Source organism: Carassius auratus, linkage group LG28B (genome assembly GCF_003368295.1).
Source record: "Carassius auratus strain Wakin linkage group LG28B, ASM336829v1, whole genome shotgun sequence".
Classification (NCBI taxonomy): domain Eukaryota; kingdom Metazoa; phylum Chordata; class Actinopteri; order Cypriniformes; family Cyprinidae; genus Carassius; species Carassius auratus.
In genome coordinates this window covers 9,048,737-9,073,686 of record NC_039293.1, presented here as the reverse complement: position 1 = coordinate 9,073,686, position 24,950 = coordinate 9,048,737, and the positions used below count along the sequence as shown (strand labels likewise).

The 24,950-nt window shown below is 36.2% G+C and overlaps 2 protein-coding genes across 6 annotated transcripts in view; both read right to left on the bottom strand.

Moving 5' to 3' along the window:
• LOC113067358 (CREB-binding protein-like) overlaps window positions 1–5,775 on the bottom strand; it is a 40,808-nt gene extending 35,033 nt beyond the window's left edge. For 4 of the 5 annotated variants that reach the window (XM_026239717.1, XM_026239715.1, XM_026239716.1 and 1 more), the window contains exon 1: window positions 4,914–5,001. In XM_026239717.1, coding sequence (XP_026095502.1) covers window positions 4,914–5,001 — 88 coding nt within the window. Of the gene's footprint in view, window positions 1–4,913 lie in introns of all 5 variants that reach the window. The other variant, XM_026239714.1, reaches the window with a different exon arrangement.
• A 7,222-nt stretch (window positions 5,776–12,997) lies between these two features.
• Window positions 12,998–24,205, bottom strand: LOC113067590 (adenylate cyclase type 9-like). Its single transcript, XM_026239952.1, has 8 exons — window positions 24,123–24,205; window positions 21,541–21,688; window positions 18,079–18,174; window positions 17,638–17,867; window positions 16,296–16,398; window positions 15,835–16,043; window positions 13,450–13,609; window positions 12,998–13,009 (listed from the first exon to the last, which is right to left on the bottom strand). Exons 1-8 carry the CDS (start codon window positions 24,203–24,205, stop codon window positions 12,998–13,000), a joined length of 1,041 nt encoding a protein of 346 aa, XP_026095737.1.
• Between the last annotated feature and the right edge of the window lie 745 nt (window positions 24,206–24,950).

Here is a 24,950-nt window from a genome sequence, read left to right as displayed (position 1 = left end):
ATTGTACAGAACGCTTACACTTAACTTTGAATCTTTGAAACTGTCAGCAAAATTTATTTCTATTGTTTTACATGTTCTTGTTAAGAAACACGGGCATGTAAACATGATCTGGGGAAAGTCGGCTCCTTAGTCTGTTAACAATAAGGCTGGCCGCGGAGAAAATGCGCTGTGACGGCACAGACGTTGGCGGGACTCACAAATAACGGTGTGCTAAGCGAATAAGTTTTGTGAAGCACTTCTTGTTTTCTCGTTTCACCACTGAATGGGATCCTCATCTGGTGGAATACATGGCTCCAGCAAGAACTGTTCCCACTCGTCTCGGCTGGACTCGTTGCAGCATCCGCATCCGCACTACTCGCATCAAGGAAAATGTTCTGATAATGTTCAAAAAAGTTAATTTTTTCTTACTTCTCTCATGTTCTCATTGAGAAACCTGAGATGTTTGTGCCGAGGGTCTAGGGCGGAAGTTTGTTTGTTTGCTTACTAAGTTTTTAACGCCATGTTAGCATCATGGCTATTTACATAGCAAACAGGTTCAGTATCATCCATAAGATTTACATTATATAAAACATTTCAACTTAACATAATAGATAGAAAATCTCAAAAACATTTAGGTGGTACATTTTCAAATATTCCACGCAACATGTTTTTGAATAAAAGAGTTTTCTAACAGCATCATAAATTAAAATTCAACAAAATATGCTTGATAGTCAAAGGAAATTTACATGAAAGACATAAAGGAGGAACTTTGTCTAGGGCGGAAGCGAGAAGAGGAGTTTTCACTGCATTCTCCAAGTTAGCAGTGTTTATTCGTTGCTTGAGAGATGCCACAACAATGTTCTTGAATTCGGCCACTTTCTGTGATTCTCCACGGCATATTTGAAGTACTGTAGAAGACCGCAGTACTTATTCATTCATTAATTATTTTTTGCTTGCATACATCTTCAAATATGCAGTGGAGAATCATAGAAACTGACCAAGTTAGGTTTTATTGACTTTTTTTTTTTATGGCAAGCAAAAATATAGCGAAAATCGAATATCTTTTTATTTATCGAATAATTCGAGCAGAACGAATTTTCAAATGTTCGACTATCCGTGCACACCCCTAGCTTATATATGCATTCCTCTACCTTTTTATTTTTTAGAACTCATAAATATTCCAAATGTTTTTCTCGATCTGTCCTATTGGTACAACCTGAAACACGGCAATAAATAACCATTTTCCCTTGACGATGTTCAGAATATACTTCAGTGCCTGTGCTTTGCTGCGATGCGGAGTGCCTCCAATATGGCAGCTTCCAGTCTGATGACGCGTCGTAAAAACCCTCAATTGTCCCTGTTCCTGGTTCGGTGCAGGTCAAGGTAGGCGGTAGGGTCGCAGCACATTGCGCCTGCAGTTTTCTCTCATTTTGGGACCGTTTTGCGCAGTTGGGGTGGTGCTCACGTCGCGGTTTCAGCAATTCCAGGCAGAACATGTTATATACAAAATGAAAATCCTGTGAAATCCAAGTGGAAAGGCTCGACATCTGTATTTATTTTATTGTTTTATAATTGTTTTGTTTTCTTTAGGAATCCTGTAAGCACATTTTTTATATTAAGCAGATGCAATTATCTGCACAAACCAAAACGTTATGACATTGTATGTCACATTTGTAAAGCAGGTTCTAAAATATATATATATATATATATATACACAGACACACATACATTTTATATGTATACATTTATAGATTTAACTAAAGGATCCTGCAAGCACTTTAATTCCCAACACCTCCACCCTTTACTCGTACTGCACAAAAATAACATTGAATGTATCAGGGACTGATTATTGCAAATGCAAATCCCACTGTGTTGGTTAAATTAAATCATCTTTTTGATTACGTCTTTAATTGATTTTTACATTTCTGCCATATGTTCATAAACTAGTAATCACCACTGATAAGCAACTACTAATTATTGTAGAAACTTAATTTTCTGTAAAGCTGCTTTGCAACGATTTGTATTGTAAAGAGTGCTATACAAATTAACTTAAATTGAATTGTGTTCTTAATGACAGCTTTCCTAAAAATATATCATATTCCTAAAATAAGAAATATCCCAATATATCACCTTGCTGACTTGTATCGCAACCCCTGTATTGTGATACGTATTGTATCGCCAGATTCTTGGCAATACACAGCCCTATGACATACATATACACTTACATCATGGGTCATTTAAATTTTTGGATTAACTAGCATTTTAGTGCATGTATGAATTTAATTTGAGAGATAAAACTGCCTTGTGTGAAATTTAAAATGTTGTTTACAAATCACTTTATATACAAACTGACAGGATTTATTGCAACTTTTACAGCATTAGATGAGATTTTTTTTACTGAACCCGATTACCAAATTAATCCATATCGAATTGAGATCAAAACTAATTGTGAAATTGGTCTCAACACCCAGCCCTATTAGCAATTGTCCACGACACCACTCTAGCATAATGGTTGTGGCTTTTGCGCAGCAAACACCACTTAATGTCACATTCAGAAAATGGCTAGTTTTGGTCAAATAAGCTTCAGAGTGCACTTAAAGTTGCATGTTAATCCAAAAACATGGGAGGAATTAGGGAGACAGGAAATAACGAATCTCTCCACGCTGAGCTGAGGAATTTCCTGATGCGAGTCTTAGGTTATGCTCCTAAACAAAATGCTACTTTCTGCAACACAAAATATGCTGCTTCACAGGAAACCCATTAGGACGTCCCTGAAATCCTAACCAGAAGGCATCCTACATTCGGATTACTAAATCAAGACTAAATGTGCCTTCATTTTTCTAGCACCTAGCATTTTAAACAATTTCTGCAGAATGAGTAATGCTTGACTGTGCAAAACTCATTGCTATGAAGCTTTCAAGTGGGTGGCTGCGCCAATAAACAATGACTAGAGAAACCATCCATTCATGATTACAAATTCTACACATCCAAACGTTGAAGCATGCCTTCTAAAATCTGTCAAATACAATGAACTGGTAAATCACACAAAACCTTGAAACAGTAAAAAAAAACTATTTAAAAAAATGCTTAAAAGATAATTTCACATCTGCAGGATGACTTAATATTTAATGTATTTAATATTTAAATTAATAAATTAAAATAAAAAATATGTTTATAAATATTAACTTACTAAAAATATTAGCCTAAATTAAAATAGAAAAAAAAAAGATGTAAACTGAAATCATCTTTGAGTCCAAAAGGCAGCGAATCACTGAACTAAAGTCTCTGCATAAGTAATATTCAGCTTAGTGAAACCTTAACAGATGGTGCATGAAGACTTGCATGCGAAATGGAGATGAAAAAAAAAAAACTTCTGCTTTCTTCGAGACTGATGTCAATTGTCATTGCACTGATTATTAGCAGCCCTCACAGAACTCCACATCCGTTGATGCTTGGTAGCCGCATCTATATCAATAACTTGCAATAAGATCTCACTCAGAAGAGCATAAGATAAACATCAGAGTCAGTGTCATTGCATACCACAGGAATATGATCACATTCAGCACTTGAATAGCTTCAAAAGTCACTATCAGTTCGAGTGAGTAAAAAAACATTTTTTATAGTAAAAAATGTAAAAATGACATTCAATGCAAACATTTGTTGCACATATTAAAGTGCACAGATTTGTTGTATATACACTAATTCAATGCATCCCTGCTTGCAGACTAAACCTCACATACTGGAAATAAGGGTTTTTGCCGAACTTAAGGAAAGAGTTACGCGGACAAGATCAATCAGTTTCTGATGGACTGTAAGATTATCACTTGTCATTCCGACTGACATATTTAACCGATGTTTACACTTTACACATGTCAATTGGTTATCGGTTCTTTAATAGCGGGTCTGCCGATTTAATGCGACCATTTGACAAAAAAAGAAACGATAAGATGCTGCAAAATATGCAAACTTAATTATAAATGACAGTTACTCATTCTTAACGTCTTATGAACAACAAGAGCTTTTTATTAATATTTCCATTGTTCCTCTAGTTATTATCATAAAAATTATTTGAGATATTTTCAAATTATTTTGGATTTCAGAAATAGTTCAGCGTTTGTTAGCAGAAAAGTAACATATGACATATCAAAAACGTATTTTATGGATATTATCACATTTCATTTTAACCGGTTATTTAATACCACAACTATTAATATGTTGTGGTACCATTTGACATTTAAAACAAAGGTACCCAAAAAAATCTAAATTGTACATTACGTAAAAAATAAAAATTTACAGAATGTGTATATTTTTGAAAAATAAGTAGCATAACCATTAGCTAACTAAACAGATAATCGAAGTTACCTATTTTTTTAAAAACATAAATATTTCAGAAAATTCTACATTTTTCCATGCATATCTACATATATATATACACACACACACACACACACACACACACACACACACATATATATCTTACTCTGCATAATCAACGATAGTTACAATATATTTAGAATGCAACTGTTTTATTGCGGTCTAATGTCCATCTAGTTATTATTGTGTAAACATCTTGGTTCTGTATATCAGTTCTCAGAAATGAAACAAAAACTACAGATATCGGTGATAAAAATGAAGCCTGACTAGTCAGTCGCTGGAAGGACCTGGACCTGGTCAGTGATGCACACGCGAGTCTCCTTCCTGCACTGATCGGTTTCTGGCGGGACAGGTGCGAGATCTCTGGCGCTGAGACTTACCTGGTTTGTTACAGGACAGGTGAGCTCGCTACCTGAAGCCTGCCTGAGAGACTTCTCGTGAGAGTTTGACCTGGTCTAAAGGGTTTCTGACCGCACACCTGAGCGAGCGTGTTATCAAACAGCACACCCGGTCTGTGCGAGCTTCCTCCAGATCTCAGATGTGACAGGTGTGACTCTTACCTGGAGTGTCGGAGGAGGACAGCGCAGGTGAGTTGAGTTTGGGCCGCTTCGCGCTGGAGGGACCCATATCCAGCAGATTATCAGCCATCGTGCTCTCTCGTTTCACAAAAATAAAATAAAAAAAACACGTATAAGCAATTAAAGCGTCTTCCAAGATCCCGGGAGGAGGGACAAAGCGAAATAAATCAAATCAACCGTCGGGATTTTCTATTATTATTCAGCGATCAGGGGCCAATAATTAACAGATGGGACTCAAACGCGGCTCGACAGCGCCCCGCTCCGCCACCGCCATTCACCCCATGATAATCCAACACCCAAAACCCGCATAATTAACCTTAATGATCACCCCGAACCCCGCGGAAATAAATTACATCATCGTTAAAACCGACAAACAAACGACGAAGGGAGAAAAAAAATCATCAATCCGGGTTCCTTTAAGCTGCTCGGTTCAAAAATGCTATTTTCTGCGAATAAAAATAAAGACCTTCAAGCTCCATGTCCAGCCCGAAGCGAATAATCAGGAAAGCTCGGAAATATAAATGAAAAATGAGAGCTAATAATTATATTTTAATATAGGCGAGTGGCACAGGAGCGCCGCTCGCGCTGAAGGGGGAAATCAGATATACGGGGGTTTTCCAGCCGACCACAAAAACGGCTCCATTACGCTGATATTCGCCACAAAGATCCGCGATTCGGCCCGAAACTTGTCGATTCCGTCGCGGGGAAGCTATTTGGGCCGGTTCCGATGGAGCCGGATGCGTTAAAAATAATATAATGCTCTCCCGAAATCCTGACGCTCATCCGCGACAAGATGGCGGCTGTTGATTCCTTCGATACAAAAAGTTTTTTTTTCTTTTCCAGCTAGACTGTGGAGGGGGAGGGGCTGCGCTGTCACGCCCCTTACGCAAGCGCGTACGTCACGCGGTCGTAGCCAAAACAGCCGCTAGGGGGCGTGGTTTACGTGGAAATGGCGTGGATGTAGTATTCAGCCGGGTCCCCTTACAAAAGTGTACCCTGGTAACAAATACCACAGTTAACGCATCTCTTTATTAAAATTAAATGAAAAATATTGTTTGAAAGAGATCTATACTTGGATTTTTCACTGTAGTGCTGCAGTTAAACTGCAATTAAAGTACCATTTACATTAACCATGTAACTTTTGAAAAATACAGCTGTGTGTAGGCTATACAAAAGATCTGCTTAATAATAATAAAAGGAATAGTTCATCCCAAAATTAAACTTAGGGTGTGGTAGCGTGCGCAGGATGTTGCTACTGTGAACAAGCATTGCAATTATCAGCTTCATTACAAATCACCAGACAGAACGCAGACTTCAACACTGTATTATTGGCTTTCCCTTTTCATCCATTAGCTTTGATGTAACAGTATGGCACATGCATTGATATAAATATTACAAAAATGAATTATATGTCACACTGAGCAATGCATATGTACAAACACAGAAGAGAAACAGAGAGAGAGATAGAGATAGAGAACGTTTTACAAATGTATACAGATTGAGTTTATAAATGAAGAAACCGAGAGAAACTCAAAATCATACATTTTTGAATAAATATACTCTTTGGCAAGACATCCCAGTGTGTGATACTTCTTAAAACACACATTTGTGTGTCAAATTTTACTTACATTTCTTATGTCAAATTGCTTGGTATCATCAATTGGGCCAACTTAAGTGATCGTAAATAAAACAAATTGTCATACATTGGTTCAGCCCTTTCATTCGCCCTAAATGTGTTTTCCTTACAATAAAGCCTCACACAGAAGTAATGGAATGGAAAGTTCATAAGGAGCACATTTCCATAAACATAACAGATGAAAAACACAAATGTGCTTCGTCCAGCTAAGTTCAAGCAGCAGATCGGAGGCTGAAGCGTAATGCTTATTTAGTTGGATCCAGTTTTATATTGCTCTACTTTTCTGAAACAGAGGAGCCCATAAGGGTTGTGTGCTCGTTCCCCATCCAGACAGCAAGGGCACTTTTATTATTGAGCAAAAGTTGTGCCCTATAAAATATATTATAAATACATGGATTGCTATGCTTGGTGTCACCAAAAACACAACTGAACAGCATCAAAATCAGCACAGAATAAAAATGGCACCTTGGAGGAAAATTACAATATTCATCCTGTACATTTCTAAATGAAGAGCATTTCACATTCAGAAGGAATATACAGTGAAAATGGACACGTCAAGCTAATCGTTAAGAAAAGGCACAGCGCTAAAGATCACATTGAATCTGAAGACATTTATCATACACAAGCATTTCGTTTATGAAAATGAATCGATAAAAAAGATGATGTCATTTGACCAATCAATGCATTATAAATAAGTAAAAGGCACTAATATATACAATGAGAAATACTGACAAATCAATCACCCTTTATAACAATTCCCTTTTAAATGTACAGGTTCTTGGCAGATTGCGAATTCACAGCAATGTCAAGAAAAGTCCTACATTTCACATTTTCTCATATTCCCATTAATATCACCACTGAATGTGAAGCATGAAAAAACAAAAGCAAATCTTTGAGCACACAACCCTTTTAAACTAATACAGGTCACTCATCATAAAGCCAAGATGTAAGGGAAAAGGCAAATACACGAAACTGCTATCAAAATGTAGAACATCAATTTTTAACTCATTAGACGATCATAAAATGTATGTAGTATCAGTGCAGATTAAGTCACTCACAAAGCTCAATGTTAAAAAGATTACAATCTACTTCCTTTTGCTAATATCCCATACAATAATTTACCCTTTATTATTGCACATCAAAAGACAAGCAGGCAGAGTCAAGGCTATGGTCTAATCTATTCTAATATTCACATGAGTCTGTAAATTTGACTGGCTGGGTACATATATGATACCTAGATTATTGCCAGTTCTTGAAATGTTATGCCACTATGGTGACTTAATTGGCAACATAATTTCGTCTCTTTAGATTTGAGTACAGTTCAAGTTTAATTTTTTCACATTTGAATGAATTAAATTAACTTTTACCACTCAAGATTCCAGTGCACAATAATTAAAATCAAAGCTGACATGAAATGGCACGCTCATACTCTCATATGAAGTAATTGTAAGTGATGCATTATATATTTCATGAGAAAAATAAAGCAGGATAGGATTCAATTTGATTCAGGCGTCCTCAAGTTCAGAGGCCAAGCAGGCCGCATTTAAACCACATAAAATACAAAGGGCCACAAATAACAATTTGCATCATAAGACAACATTGCAGTTTTACTGATTTAGAAATGCAGTTTATCACATATCTAAGATTTGCTTGATTAAATACATTAGTCTTCTGCAAAATTTCTGTCGAGTACCTCAGCATTAGATGGTGGAAGTAGATGATACCAGCTTTTTCCCCATTTTCTGAGGATTTTTGACCAGAGTATGTCCAAACATTTCTATCTATTATTAGACTTACTTGCTTTTATTGCCATTATCAGTTTAATATTGATTTGCTACACTACCAACAACAGTAGCCTAAAACAATGTTATTTAGCTACTAATTACCATCATTTTCCATGCCTGCACAGCCTAGGTGACATCAGCCAAAAACTGTTTCAGAGGCGACACAAGTAAAACATTTTTGATGAAAGATTACAGACATGTTTGCTTTTACAACAACGTGCACTAATGAATCATAAGACTAGGAATGCTTTAAGGAGAGTAAATGGGGTCAATGTTGATTTTATGTTAACTTGTAAACAAACTGCCTACATCTTAAAACTGACTGCCCGTGTTTATATTTTATGTAAAATTCTGTGTAAAGTCTGAAAGTCACTGTAGCTAATGCATGAATGCATTTTTGTCCTTTGAGACTATGATCTTATTAGCATTAAGGCAAACTTGCACATCATCTTAATACTTTCATCTGAAATTCAGATGTTGGTCAGCCAATCAAGCATTAAGCTGCAGAATGAAGAGCAATAGGAAAAATCACGAAAAAGAGACGGAAAGGCAATAATAGGACACTAAGGAATACATGCATCTAGATAAAGCACTGTAGAAATGTTTGATATTGTTAACTGTAGGTGATTTTAGCCCATAACTTGCTCTACAGTTCACTAATACTTCTTCACAGACACTTTTGGCCATGCACCATTCAACGAGATGGTTTTATCTTGGGTATTTTTAAAACAGCAATCATCGCAATACAGAGTTTTGCTTTGTAAAACTTTTTTGAATACTGACTGATGAACGTCCAACTGAGGGAACTCAAATTACCTAGAAATATTCCAAAATATCTCCAATACTTTCACAAAAATTAAAGCGCTTTCTAACATCAAATTTACGTGCTAAACCTTTTAGATCTTCATCAGCGAAATCTTCATCTTTGATTAAGAAACCTTTGAAAAATGCCTCCTACATATTGTTATCATCCTAAAGGCACTTCATTAAAAGAAAACCAGTCATGAAAGGCAGAAAATAGTAGAAGCTAGAGGAGAATAATATTAGCAGAAATAACTGCGGTCTATTTAAGGATGGGACTTCAGGTCTGTGCCATCCAAATGTATCTCCTCTGCATTTCCTATCCCATGTAGAAATGGTTCTTGTGGCTCCTCTGAGTTTTTACGGTCCAGCACCGCCGTCCAGAAGTGAAAGTATCTCCTGGTTCGGCTTGCGCTATAAACACTTCAAGGTTGTGTGCTAAAGCTTTCCACATACACGGACACAAATCTACGCAAGCATACATTCCGAAACTCGTCTATCCCGACAAACTCAATGGAGAGCCTGGGTTTAAAGGGTTAATACCAACAGCGACAACAATGTTGGCCTGTTTTAAGTCAAAGTTTTGTCATTTCACCCATGTACGCAATTTCTCCCTCCATTTTTGCAACAACCTCTGCAATATCCGCTCGGACAAGAGGAGAAGTCAAAGTCGGAGCTGGTTTACTGAAAACCATTGGACTTGCGCTCAAGCTAGTTTCCGGTATGCAAATCAGGCCAACAGCAGACGCAGATCGTTGAGTCTTCGAAGTACCATTGCTTCCAGTCTTCTCGGGAAAGTCTCTACCAGCAAATCCCTGTCCGGTGAGTCCTGAGCTCACAGAAAACGATGCACCTACTCTACTAGCACTCGGCGCTGGGACCATATTGGCGATTTCATCGGTGGGCGAGCGTCCGATGCTGCCATCCACCTGCGCTCGGATTTCCGGAGAGACTGAGAGCTGGTATTGAGGTACAGGTCCGCGGTCTGAGCTCTTCGGGTAAAGGTAGGTCTTCATTTGACCCTTGCCCTTCACGTTGACAGTACCGCGGTAGTCGAACTCATAGTCCATTCCACTGAGCACGCAGTAGCTTTCCTCGCTAACCTGAACGCGACACTCCACGCCAGTCGTGTCCATCCGGCTGGCGATGTTCACCGTGTCGCCCCAGATGTCGTAGAGTAGCTTTGTGGTACCGATGACTCCGGCGGTAAGAGGTCCGTGGTTGAACCCAATTCGCAACTTGAACTTAAAGCCAAGCATGTTTTTATTAAAGTCGTCCACCACGCGCATCATTTCCAAAGAAAATTCGAAGAGCGCTCGCAGGTGGGCGTGAGGATGGGCTTGATCGCTACACTGTTGCGTATTGAGCCCCGACGCCGCCATGTAGGAGGCGCCAATCGTCTTGATCTTCTCGATGTTGGAAAAGTCGGATTTACGCAAGAGTTCGTCGAAGTCTCCGATAAGTTCGTTCAGGACACGGTAGCACTCCTTCCCGCCTTCGTAGCTCTCCTCGTAGAACTCGCTGAAGTTGACGATGCTGGCGAAGATGACGCCCACGTTGTCGTGGTTCTTCGAGTAGCTCTGGGTCACCTTTAGCTGCTCGGCCACATGGATGGGGATGATGTTGCGCAGGAGCCAGTCGGCCTGGTCCCGCATGTTTTGGATCTTGATGCGGTGCTGGTCTGCTTCCACATTGCCGTGGTAGTGAAGACGGTAACTCACCTCGAACTCACGGTTTAGGAACCAAACGAGGAGGAGCAATAGGAAGAAGGCTACCAAAGCTTCGGGGCCGAGCAGATCCTGCGGTCGGGTTGGATCTTCTGCAGGGGATTGGACGTCATTAAAGCTGCTGTTGAAGTCACTGGATCTGGTGGATACAGAGGAAGACAGTTGCTGAAACAAAAATGAAAACTCTAGGTTGAGAGTTTTTTCGTGGTATGCTAGTATAAAATCAATCCACTTAAATGTGAAACAATAAGTAGTATCTGAAGTCTTAAACTTACCCCAAAAATAAACGTTCCCAAGTGCTATAAGAAAAATGACAGTGAAAAGTTAGATTTGGATTAGTTTTAGCATTACATAATTAATTTATGAAAGTCCAATAAAAGCATTGCAATTCATAAACTTGGGATAAATAAATAAAAAATTATCAGCAAGGATGCATTAAATTGATAGAAAGTGACAATTAAGACATTTATCATGTTACAAACCATGCCTATTTCAAATAAACATTAAAAATTAACAAAATTAAAACTGTCAAAAAAATTAACTGTCTATTCATCAAATAATACTGAAAATTATCATATCACAATGCTTTCTGAAGGATCATGTGACACTGAAGACTGGAGAAGTGACGCTGAAAATTCAGCTTTGATCACAGGAATAAATTATCTTTTCAAATATATTTAAATAGAAAACAGGTATTTTTAAATTCACAACATTTCTGTTTTACTGTATTTTTTTATCAAATAAATGCAGCTTTGTTAAGCAGATGAGATGCAAAAAAAAATAATAATAATAATAAATGGAAACATCAAAAAATCTTACTGACCTAAACTTTTGAATGGTGGTAAACATAAACAAACAAACAAATAAAAAGTAATTTAAATGCCTTTATTATGGAAACGTTGACTTTCTCTTCTCACAATTCTGACCTTTTTTCACAATTGTGTGAAATAAACTACAATTACAACAAAAAAACTAATTCAGAATTGAGACTTAAACTCAAAATTCTTAGAAGTAATGTTGCAACTGAGAAATAAAGTAAGAATTGCAAGATATCTATTTTGACTTTACTTCTTTCAATTGCGAATTAAGTCAGAATTGCGAAATATAAACTCACAATTCAGAGAAAATATCAAAAATTATAATTTTTCCCCTAAGAACTGGATTTTATAATTCACATTTGCATATTTGTATCTCAGAATTATGACTGTATTTCTCACAATTGTGAATTTTTATTTTACAATTCTGAATTGTGAGGAAAAAAGCCACTATTACTATACATTTTTGGCTTCGGTGGTGGCTTTTCCCATACTTTTTCAACTTGTTTTCCAGTTAAAATATCTAAAAATCTTGTCCTTTGTACTATCTTTTGTACTTCTTTTAAATAAAGAAAAAGAAAAACTTATAGCATTAAGTCAAAATATATTCTCATATTCAAGACATTTTCTCTAAAAAAAAAAGTCGTTGCAGCGTTGTTTCTCAAGATTTCTAAATATGGAACACAGAAAGTTGGCAAAAAAAAAAAAACGTTTGCTGTGTGCAAAAGTTTTATATATACATTGTACATTGTATGACTGTTTAAACCTGCAAGGGGGGCTCCAGAGCACACTGAGAAAGGTGAGTCCCGCAAGCGTCGCCAGGCTTGAACGCATCCAGAAACTGAGCTGGCAGAAATTGCTGTACTGGATGATGGCAATTATGACCGCACAGCAGGTGAACATGGTGAACTGGTTAAAAGAATGACATGAATTAAACATGCTCATGCTCCGAGCAGAGTATGTACAGGATTGTACTTCACAGAAATATGTACTTCCCTGACACAAACAACATCAAATTGCTTCAATTACTGCATCTTTGCTGTCCAGAGGTCACCAGACACATCTATAAATAGTTTCATAATAGATATGTACTGTACCATTAGTGCACACTTAACGGCATTTAGCCCAGCATGCACCTGTATTGTGTTGTGTATGTGTCTTTTACTGCATATAAAACGATTTCTTGTGTTTAACAATAAATGCTTTCTATTTACAGCTGTTTTAGAGTGCTTCTGAAGAAAATATACACAATAAGGACCAAGAAACTTTCCAAGCAGGAGACAAGGCACCTCATTTATTAAACTCATATGTGACCCTGGAACACAAAACCAGTCATAAGTAGCACAGGTATATTTGTAGCAATAGCCAACAATACAGTATCAGTTTTTCGTTGTTGTCAAAAATCATTAGGACATTAAGTAAAGATCATGGTCCATGATGATGTTTTGTAAATCTCCTACCATAAATATATCCAAATTTAATTTTGATTAGTAGTATGCATTGCTAAGAACTTCATTTGGACAACGTTAAAGGCATTTTTCTTACTGTTTTGATTTTTTTGCACCCTCAGATTCCAGATTTTCAAATAGTTGTATCTCATCCAAATATGGTCATGTCATAACAGACCCTACATCAGTGGAATGCTTATTTATTCAGAAATATTTTACTTATTTATTCAAATACATAAAACAAATGCTTTTTTTTCTTTTTTGACACATAAAAACCCCTTCACAATATCTCTGCTGCAGTGTTTACCTGTATGGAGTCATGCATATTGCAGGTGATATGAGAAAACACAGCCAAGGCGGGTAAAGACACCAGCACTGCTCCGATCATGTGACGGGGAACCCAGCCGGAAATGGCCCAGAGGAGGGTCCTGGTGCAGTTCAGCACTCTGTCCAGGTAAAAGGCTCGCCTGTAAAGTAGACAATGAGATTCAGGACTATACAGAAACAGCTCTATGTGCTTTGTGTGTAGTACATTATGCTGCTATTGCCTGGTTCCTGTTTTAAGACTGAGGTAATAACCTATTTTGAACAACAAAACATCCCAATAACATACTGGAATATGAGTTAAAAGTGTTAAAACTTCCATAATTTAAGCTAGATGTTTCCTTGCTGTTTAGGGACCTTAGTTATAGATGTCATATTTACTTTAATGTGATCCAGGTTTATTATATTTAATTAAAACTAGAATAAAATAAAACACAATAATATAATTTGAAATAATATAAAACATTAACTATAGTTAAAAAAAACTAATAATGTAATATTATAATAATAAACATAATATTTTATTACTTTTTTCAGCTAGCTGCCAAAGCAATATTTCTATAGTTTTATATATAGTTTTATATATAGTTATAGTTAATATAGTTTTACTTGATGTGCTAAAATAACCCAAATAAAACTGGAAATTAAATTAATAGACGTATATAAACATCGCAGAAAAATACTAAAAATGACAAAAACACAGAACAAAAACTTCTAAAATACAATGAAAATTTTATGATACTAAAGTAACACTGATTTGAACAAAAACATGGAAGGCAAATTATCTATTCAGTTCCATCAGGCAGACAATAGAGGACTAAAAATATTGACATTGACATTTTTATCAGACAGTAAAATCAAATTTCCCAACAATTTCCAAGACAGTAAAACATTTATCTGCGTTTAACCAAATTGAAAGGGAAATGTTGTTAAAAACTATTTCCATTATTTTCCTGCCTTTAAAATGGGAACTGAGACTTTTGTTCTTCACAACATCTGGAACGAATGAGGGTGAGTAAATGATGACAGAATTTTCATTTTGGGGTGAATGATCTTTTTAAGTCACTGCATGCAAATGAAACACATTTAAATTTGTAATTTTAGCTACAAAGGATTCTCGAGCTTTTGAATATGAAACGAACATCTGTATCAGCCTGGAACAGATCCAGACGCCTGCTGGGTGAAACAGAGGCTAAATGAGTAATTCCTCTCCATTATTTAACACATGCATCGTTCTTTGAGATTTTTATATTATTATTATTTTTAGCTCAGCCCCATTCTGTTACAGTAGTAATATCTGCAGAATATGTGTGTATCTCAAGAGGCCTGAAATTCCTGTTGAAAACATTCAGATCATAAACAGCAGAGACATTTCTGAGAAGTATTGAAAAGATAATGCAATTTCATCGGTTGAATATTTAAAGCAAGCAAACCCCTTTTTCAGCTCTTTTGGCCTCATCTACAAATTTAGCATGATATGTTGCACCATTTTGATTATTCATTAGGGGTCTTAGAGTTAACTAAAACCATAAAACATGGTTATGAAACATTTAATATACATTAACTGAAATGAACTTCAAATTCATTCAACATTTCAAATTTTCGTCAAGTTTAAAATGAAGTACATAAACAATCAAAAGTAAATAAACTACAACTAAATGAAAATGATTTACAAAATATATAGACAATAACTAAAAATATTAATAAACGTTAATAAAATATACACATACATCCAAAAATGAAATCATTTATTCAACCTAATGTCATTCTAAAACTATAAAATGTATTTTGTTCAAACCTACTGTAGCATGGCGTGTTGCAACATATTTGATTATATGCCAGGGTTATTATAGTGTATAAAACCATAAAATAAATGCTTGAAATAAAATAAACATTAACTGAAAAAAGCAATTATTTAGTTTAACCTTATTTGTTACTAAAGCAACAAAAAATACAGAAATTAAAAAGAATTTATATATAAAAAAATAATCAAAAACACAGAACAAAATTAATACAAATTTAACTAAAAGTTCATTTAAACAGAAAACAAGAAAATATAAAAATAAAACAATTAAAAATAGGAATAAAAACTATAAAATGGCCTTTTTGCCAATATATATATATATATATATATATATATATATATATATATATATATATATATATATATATATATATATACATATATTTTTATTTTTTTTTGCAGTTTTTCAGTTTTGCCAAATCCATTCATTGTCAATTTTTAGGAAAAAAACACAGTTAAGACATTCTAAAAATAATGTGTTCTTCTACATTGCATGAAAACAATCAGGGTGAGGGTGAAAACACAGCATGAGGGTGAACAAATGATGGTAATCTTTACACTCACCGTACAGCCAGCACTAGGGCCAAACATTCAAGCACAGCTGCAACTGCGGCCACTATGAGGGCCGGTGTGGGCAGGGGCTGCTGGGTAACCAGCGGTCGCAGGAGGCAGGCCACAGAGAGAGCCAGCAGAACACAACAGCACAGCAGCATGTCTAGAAAAGAGCTGAACGTTGGACTGGCAAACGTCTGGACAGGAGCCTGTGTCTTAACCTGACAACAATCAGAAAGAATACAACAGAATTACTGATCAAATCAAGAACTCTGATTTGAGAAATACTGCCAGTATAAATATGTCCTGGTTAGCATTTCAAACGGTAGACCACCAGAGAGCAGTACAGACTCGTGATGCTTTTTCTTACTGACCAGAAATCACAGACCACTACTGAGTTAAAACCATTCATAAACATCGAGACAGAGTGAAAACAAATGAAAAGCGACATATAAATGGAGGGAACGTCATACCTCATCCTGGTAGCTGGTTCTGTAAGCCGACTCCAGGGATTTGTCTATGAAAGTGTGGCTCAACTTGTTGATGGGCGGTCTGAAGAAGTAATCTTTCATCAGACTGCAAGGTCGAAGCACAGAAAACAAGATTAGATTGTGAAGGAAATTCACTAAGAATCCCATGCGTCCGTTGTTTATATGCATGCAGAACGTTTGCACTGAAGGCAGCTTTGTGGTGAAATAAAAAAAGAAAAAGGAAGAAAATGTTTATTTTTAAATGCACACAGATCTGAGCTATATCAGCACATATAGCTTTATACACACAGTGCAGCACCTTTTATGGGTGAATCACCCAAAACATATCCAAATGACACCTCAACCCTAAAAAATAAACTCTTTTCACAAAGAAAATGTAGCTTAAATGAAATGTTCAACTTTTACTCATGCTCCATCCAAGTTGTAAAAGAGTTTGTTTGTTCACTGAAACCGATTTGGAGGAATGTGGTTTTACATCACTTGTTCATCAATGGATCCTCTGCAGTGAATGGGTGCCGTCAGAATGAGAGTGTGATAAAAACATCCATCAGTTAATGTCTTGTGAAGTGAAAAGCTCCCTCATTAAGATGATTTAAACCTCAAGTCATTGTTTCTGGCTAAAATTCCTCTATCCATAATATTGTCTGAATCAGGAGAGAAATATGCACTAATCAAGCACCGTTTACCAGCAAAAACTGTCCAAAACATTCCTAAATAATTATGGTGTTGGATTTTGATGCAAGAGGACAACAGGAGGTATACTTTTTCACTGGACGACTTTTTATGGACAATTATTGTGGTACAGAAGCTACACTGTAAAGTTGAAGTTAAAATGCCTTATTAATGAACTTCACAAGTCATTAACTGATGGACAGGAGTGGTGTGGATTATTGTGATGGTTTTATCAGCTGTTTGGACTTCATTCTGACGGCACCCATTCACTGCAGAAGACCCTATGGTGAGCAAAACATGTAATACATTTTTTTTTTGTCTTATGAACATGCATCTTTTCACTTCACAAGATGTTAACTATAGAGAGGCTTTTATCAGCTGTTCGGACCCATTCTGACGGCACCCATTCACTGCAGAGGTTTCATTGGTGAGCAAGTGAAGCAACTATTTAGTACAATGATAGCGTTTACAGAGGAAGACAAGAAAAATGGATGGTCACGGCCGCAGGACACATATAGTACATCATAGCACACTTCATCAAAGTGCATCAAGTGTCCCTCTGGGAACAGCATGACCTCTGCTAGCAGCCGTTAAACAATACCATTTCATCTTGGCTGGCATTTTTGTCCCAGCGGGCTCCGTCATTTCCTACCTGTCCTCTTTTATCACATCCACGAAGTGAGCGTCGCTCCTCTCGCGGAAGTTTTTGGAGCGCAGTGGGATGAGGGCGGAGTGGTCCATGGTTCCCATGCTGCCTCCGGGCCACTTCTTCTCCTTTTCCTGCAGCATCTCGCACAGAGAGGTCTGGCTGTGTGTCAGCGGCTGCTCCAGATGAGGGCTTAACAGGCCATTAAGGGTCTTGGGACTCCTGCCAGGTGGTCCCTGAAGAAGATTCAGATGGAAGAGACAAACAATGAGAGAATTGCAAGACTTGTAATGAAGCACTGTTCTATCTAGCAGGAAATTTGCATTAAATAATGCATTAAGGAAAAAAAGAGCTTTTACATTTATTGAAGTTGCACTTAAAAAAAAGCTTACTTTTTTATATATATTTTCTCATTTTACTCACCGAGATCAAGTATAAGACACTCACCTTGCTTTTGACGGTTTTGTGATCAGGATCTGAGCAGCTGTTTTTGTGAACCGCCCCGTTTTCAGAAGCTAACACACCACACGAGGGACAGGCCAACTGAAGGAAGAGAAGAAGAAAATCATCAAATGGAATTACGTGCAGCAGAGAGAACAAGAGCCGAATACTTCACTTACTGTTTTAATTCAATAAAAATTAAACTAGGAGAAATTCTCCACATGGAAAGATCAGTGATGCTGTACTTTGTTCGCAATGCTAGTGTGCTTAGTTTTATTAGTGCATTGCTAGGTGGCTTCTAGGAGCTTAAGTCTAAGAATGTTTTGTTTTGAGTTCGAATTAAAGGGTTCTTTCACCCAAAAATGAACATTCTGTCATCATTTACTCAACCTAAACTTCTTCCAAACCCCTGTGAGTTTCCTTCTTCTGCTGAACATAAAATAAGATATTTTGTAGAATGCTGGTAACCAAAAAGTTGATGGTAGCCGTTGAATTTAATATAATGAGAGAAAAAATAAATACTATGGAAGTCACTGGGGACCCTCAAGTGTTTGGTTACCAACTTTCTTCACACATAAGAAAGAATGTTTTTGTGCTAACGTTTTGAGAATGGCCATCCGAAATGTAAATTAGATTGTTTCTTCATTTCTTAGTTTATAAAAAACATATTTGGAGAAATTCACCAAAGGATCTTTTCTGCAGTGAATGGGTGCCGTCAGAATGAGAGTATAAACATGTGATAAAAACATCACAATAAACCACAAGTAATCCACATGACTCCAGTCCATCAGTTAATGTCTTGCGAAGAGAAAGTCTGTGTGTTTGTAAGAAAAAAAATCCATCGTTATTTTGCTTCTGGCCAAATATGAGTCTATACTCCATAATAATGTTTCCTCCAGTGAAAAAGTTCATCTCCTGTTGTCCTCTCTCATCAAAATCCACTGACATATTTGGTAGAACTGTTTTCGATTGTAGGCGGTACGTGATCTGTGCATCTTTCTCACATAATTTAGAGGAGTTTTTTTCTTTTTCACAGGATAAAGCAATATTATGGATAGAGGACTCATATTTTAGCTGGAAGCAAGTTAAAATGATGGATTTGTTTCTTACAGACTTGCAGCTTCTTGCCTCACAAGACATTAACTGATGGACTGGAGTTGTTGATTATTGTGATGTGTTTATCAGCTGTTTGGACTCTCATTCTGACGGCACCCATTCACTGCAGAGGATCCATTGGTGAGCAAGTGATGTAAAGCTACATTTATTCAAATCTGTTCTGATGGAGAAACGAATTACCCTGATGGTAAGTACATTTCCAGCATTTTTTTTATTTCTGGGTCAACTATTCCTTTATCATCTGGAAGAAAGCTTGTTCATAATGTAGAGATAACCTTTCCAGAATGTTAGCCAAAGTTAGTTGGGATGAAAGTGGTTTTTGACTTCTTGCTGAAGGGTTTGTTCAAATCTCAGCAGTAGTGATGCCAGATTTAGCAAGCAGCTCTTAAATGTGTTGCATCTTCCTTTTAACATTTGCCGTTTCAAAATGCAAGGGATTAAAAAACAGCAGCATTTGGCCTTAGAGATGAATAATTACTACAGACAGAGACAGACAGACTCTCGCTTTGCACAGGAGGAGCGAGCAGTGGTTTCAGCTGCACTCCCTTATCTTATTTTCCGCTATCGCTTCTAATCCAAGGTCCCATCAGTATTAAAGTGCAATGACGAGAGTATCTTTTGCAAAGGCTGCTGGGTAATGTGGCGTCCTCTGAAAGGTTGCCTGGATGAATGCATCGGGCATTCGACTGATCGATCAGATTTAAGAGGAGAGGTGGATGCATTGCACACGGCACATCGTGATCTCACAGGTCTGGTCTGGCCACGCTCACTTATTGATGTGCTCGCTGTGATCCCTCACAGCCTTCAGCCAATCACTGCAGTGTTTCACACAATGCATCAGCGGGGTGTGTGTTTTCAGCAGTGAATGGAATAATGCTGTTCAGAGAACATGTTGAGAGAAAGCAGCACGCACAGATTGTGCATTAACAAAGAAAAACCCAATACAACAGCTGATACGCCGACTGCTTGTATTCATTATATTAATATATTCAGAAAAGTATTTTTTGTGAATATTAACTGATGACATATATATACACACACACACACACACATATAGTGACAACAAATGTCAAATTCCATGCTAAATTACTTAAAAATAAGTACAAATATAAAAAATATTAAAATAAGACCTAAACAATACATTTATTATTATTATATATATTTTTTGAAGTATACAGTTTCAGAAAACCCAGATATATGAGGGAATTAAAAGTTATATTTATATTTCTAAACCTGAACCAGTCATGGACAATAATTAAATCTGAAAAAGTCACGGAAATCTGTGATGGTGAGAATACATTTTTCTATTTAGTCAAGCTCTAAAATATTTTATTGAGTAGAAATGGCTGATTTTAAAACAACAACAACAAAAAAAACACATATATTTTATTTTATTACTTTATATTGGTTTTAAATTGTATACTTTAATTGTATAATTTAATTTTCATTTTAGAATTCTATATATATTTTTTTTAATTGCATACGATATTTGACATATTAAATTAAATTATAATAATATACAATTTATAATGATAACACATCAAAATATCATTATATTATACATTTCATTGTTAATTGTAAATATTAATAAAATGAATAAAAAATAAGAAGAAGAAGAAGAAGAAGAAGAAGAAGAACTATTGATAATGTTTAATTTATAATTATAGCACATCAATAATAATGAGTAATAATTATAATAATTAATTTATATTTACAGAAATAAAATTAAATGTTTTATTATTTTTATATAATGGCACTCCAAGTTTCTCAAGTTTCTCAAGTTGATCATAAATGAGCATCTTTGTCATTAAGGCAGAAGTACCAGAAACATCTTTGACCCCAGTGTTAAATATTTTCTTTGACATTGGTCTCAAAAAGTTGAGAACTGCTGCACGACATCAATTATCTGTGGTGTGATAACAAGGTTGCACATTAAAGGTCCCCTTCTTCGTGATTCCATGTTTTAAACTTTAGTTAGTGTGTAATGTTGTTGTTAGAGTATAAATAATATCTGTAAAATTCTAAAGCTTAAAAAATAAATACATCTCCAGCACATGCGTTCTAGCCCAATCACGTTACCAGGAGGTCAGCCTGCTCTCAGCTGCTGTCGAATCACAACACAGGTACCACTGGCCCAATCAGAACTCGTTACGTTTTTATGACAGTGAAAACAGCGGTATACAGATAGGTGAATTGTGTGAAAAATACTGTGTTTTTTTACAGGCGAAACATGAACACATGTTATATTGCACATTGTAAACACAATCAAAGCTTCAAAAAAGCACGTAAAACGGGACCTTTAAAACGCCACTTTTAATAATGCAGGATAAAGGATTTTGGTGTGGGACTGACCTTAGCTCTGTCCGGGGCAGGGGTCAGAGCACAGGCAGAGGATGTGATGTCAGGGCTGTGGCTGAAGGACGAGGCACTGAGAGACTTTGTGAGCTCAGGAGCCACCAGAGCAGATGGAGGGCAGCTCCACTGGGCCAGCTTCACCTTCCTCCCAGATATCAGATACGTCTTAAGACCTGTAGAGGAGACACACACACACACACACACACACACACACTCAGTGACCATCCAGTCCCAGCACTGTTTGTCCCGATCAGTTTGGTTCATTGTACACTGACTTGAGTTGACAGCGTTCGAATGAATTCCTCAATCAACTCTGTGCAAACACATGGTGCGTGAAGAAAGACACCTACACCAACACACAGCAGTGACAAGTGCACACTGTACACTTTTATCATGACCAAGACAACATATGCAGATTGCAGATGATATTTTCCACAAATAAGGGTAAAAAATATTATATATATATATATATATAAATATAAATATATACTTTTTAATTTATATGTATGCATTTATGTGTGTGTGTGTGTGTGTGTGTGTGTGTAATGTGAGCTGTTTTTAATCAAGCTCGACCATTTAACCCAGGTGGTTATTGTGTGTGTATCTGTGTATATATATATATATATATATACACATCTATATAAATGGTCATGTAAAATGTTTATAGATATTATATGAGTTGTGAGCTTACTTTAGTTGAATTTGCAATTTTGTGTGGTTTTGCTATGTTTGCTATGTAGACACCTACACCAACACACAGCAGTGACAAGTGCACACTGTACACTTTTATCATGACCAAGACAACATATGCAGATTCAGATGATATTTTCCACAAATAGGGGTAAAAAATATTATAAATATATATATAAATATATACTTTTTAATTTATATGTATGCATTTATGTGTGTGTGTGTGTGTAATGTGAGCTGTTTTTAATCAAGCTCGACCATTTAACCCAGGTGGTTATTGTGTGTGTATCTGTGTATATATATATATATATATATATATATATATATATATATATATATATACACATCTATATAAATGGTCATGTAAAATGTTTATAGATATTATATGAGTTGTGAGCTTACTTTAGTTGAATTTGCAATTTTGTGTGGTTTTGCTATGTTCTAACAAAATCTAAATAAATCCAAATAAATCAATAAATTTAAAATAAATCTAAATAATAAAATACAATTAAAAATAAAAAAAAATTCAAACAAAACAAGAGTAAGTTAGACTTCATTAAAATAAAATAAAACTAAATAAAATAGATAATGTTAGACCTGGTGTATAGCTCTCAATAAACATTGCATAAACAGAAGAATATTGTATGTATGTATGTATGTATATATACACACACACACACACACACACACACACACACACACAAACACACAATAACCACCTGGGTTAAATGGTTGAGCTTGATTAAAAACAGCTAACATTACACACACACACACACACACACACACATAAATGCATACATATAAATTAAAAAGTATATTATATATATATATATATATATATATATATATATATATATATATATATATATATATATTGTTATGATAGGACAAAATCTGGCAGAGATTTGCAAATCTGGAATCTGAGGGTGTGAAAAAAAAATCGAAATATTGAGAAAATCACCTTTAAAGTTGTCCAAATGAAGTTCTTAGCAATCCATATTACTTACCAAAAATGAAGTTTTGATATATTTAGAGTAGGAAATTTACTAATTGTCTTCATGGAACATGATCTTAACATAATATCCTAATGATTTTTATCATAAAAGAAAAATCTATAATTTTGACACATAACATTTATTTTTTGCTATTGCTACAAATATACCCCAGTGATTTAAGACTGGTTTTGTGCTCCAGGGTCACATATGATTAAATTAAATACTGTTTTTCAGGAATGTCTGTAGGGCTTTGCCCAAGATCTTATTGAGGTCATATTATACAATCTGATCAGCAATAACCAAAAAGGACAGCCACTGTTATAACAGGATACTGTTATCATGATCTAATCAGGCTTTTAAAAACCACGTGATTTGGTAGGGAAATTAGCCAATACAATCAAGACTTACTCAACTCTTGTTATAGCTGGTTTAGCTGGTCTCTTAAATAAATAACTGCCTACAACTCCACTAAAATCAGATAACCAGACCAACTTGACCAGTGCAAGACTGGCATCAGGGTATATAAAGAACACATTACTTAAAGTGATCATTTGTGTTGATTTCTCCATACATCAGCAGCAGCTCAGTCTGTCTCTGAAGTAATCAGACATTCAGCTGAGAAAGTGAAATGAATCCACAGTCGCTGTAATGATGAAACATCCTCACAGTCACTCTATCAAACACCTGCTGAATGCATCTATTTTCTGCAAGGAAGCTGGAGATACAAATAAAAATCCACAGGGAAGCTTGATGGAGGAAGAGAACAGAAGAAGCACCAACTGTGAGAGGTCAAGTGTTTTATAGCCACAACTAAAAGAGTCACTTTACTGGCAGTATTTTGGTGTAAATACTAAGCATCTGTGTTCCTGTCCTGATGCACGTACAGTAATTCACCTGTCAGCGAACAGCAGCGGCGCTCTGGCACGAGCTGGCATGGACCAACAGATCTGGCATAAAGTCACTGTGCCGCTCCACATGGGGCCTTGCGTAAAACACTCTTAAAACTTCATGAATATTTAAAGAAGGGATTTAAACAGGGATTTAAGTTCGGCCACTTCACCAAGATGACAACTTTGAAAAAATCAAACCCTTGGTGGAAAACAAGTCCTGGGATTTATTAGCTTATTACTTTTCCAATGTATTAACTAACTATGTGCTTCTTGGTTTACTGATATACTGTTCAATACAATCAATTTACATATTTCAATGGCCTACCTGATGACCTCCTATTTGCTGAAAGTCAGGTAATTGTGAGTGTAAGCCTGTGACTGATGACCATGCAATCCGCTGCCAATCCTGCCAATACACACACACACACACACACACACACACACTCCTTAGAGTTACAAATGACCTGCTCTTATCATCTGACCATGGTTGTATCTCTCTATTAGTGCTATTGGATCTTAGTGCTGCGTTCGACACTATTGACCACAACATTCTTTTGAATAGACTAAAAAAGGTTTTTGGCATTAATGGAAGTGCATTAGCATGGTTCAAATTGTACTTATATGACCGCCATCAATTTGTTGCAGTGAATGAAGAGGTATCATATTGATCACAAGTGCAGTATGGAGTACCTCAAGGCTCAGTACTAGGGCTGTTACTTTTCATGCTTTATATGTCACACATGGGAGATATCATCAGGAAACACAGTGTTAGCTTTCACTGTTATGCTGATGATACTTAGCTCTATATTTCTTTGCAGCCAGGAGAAACACA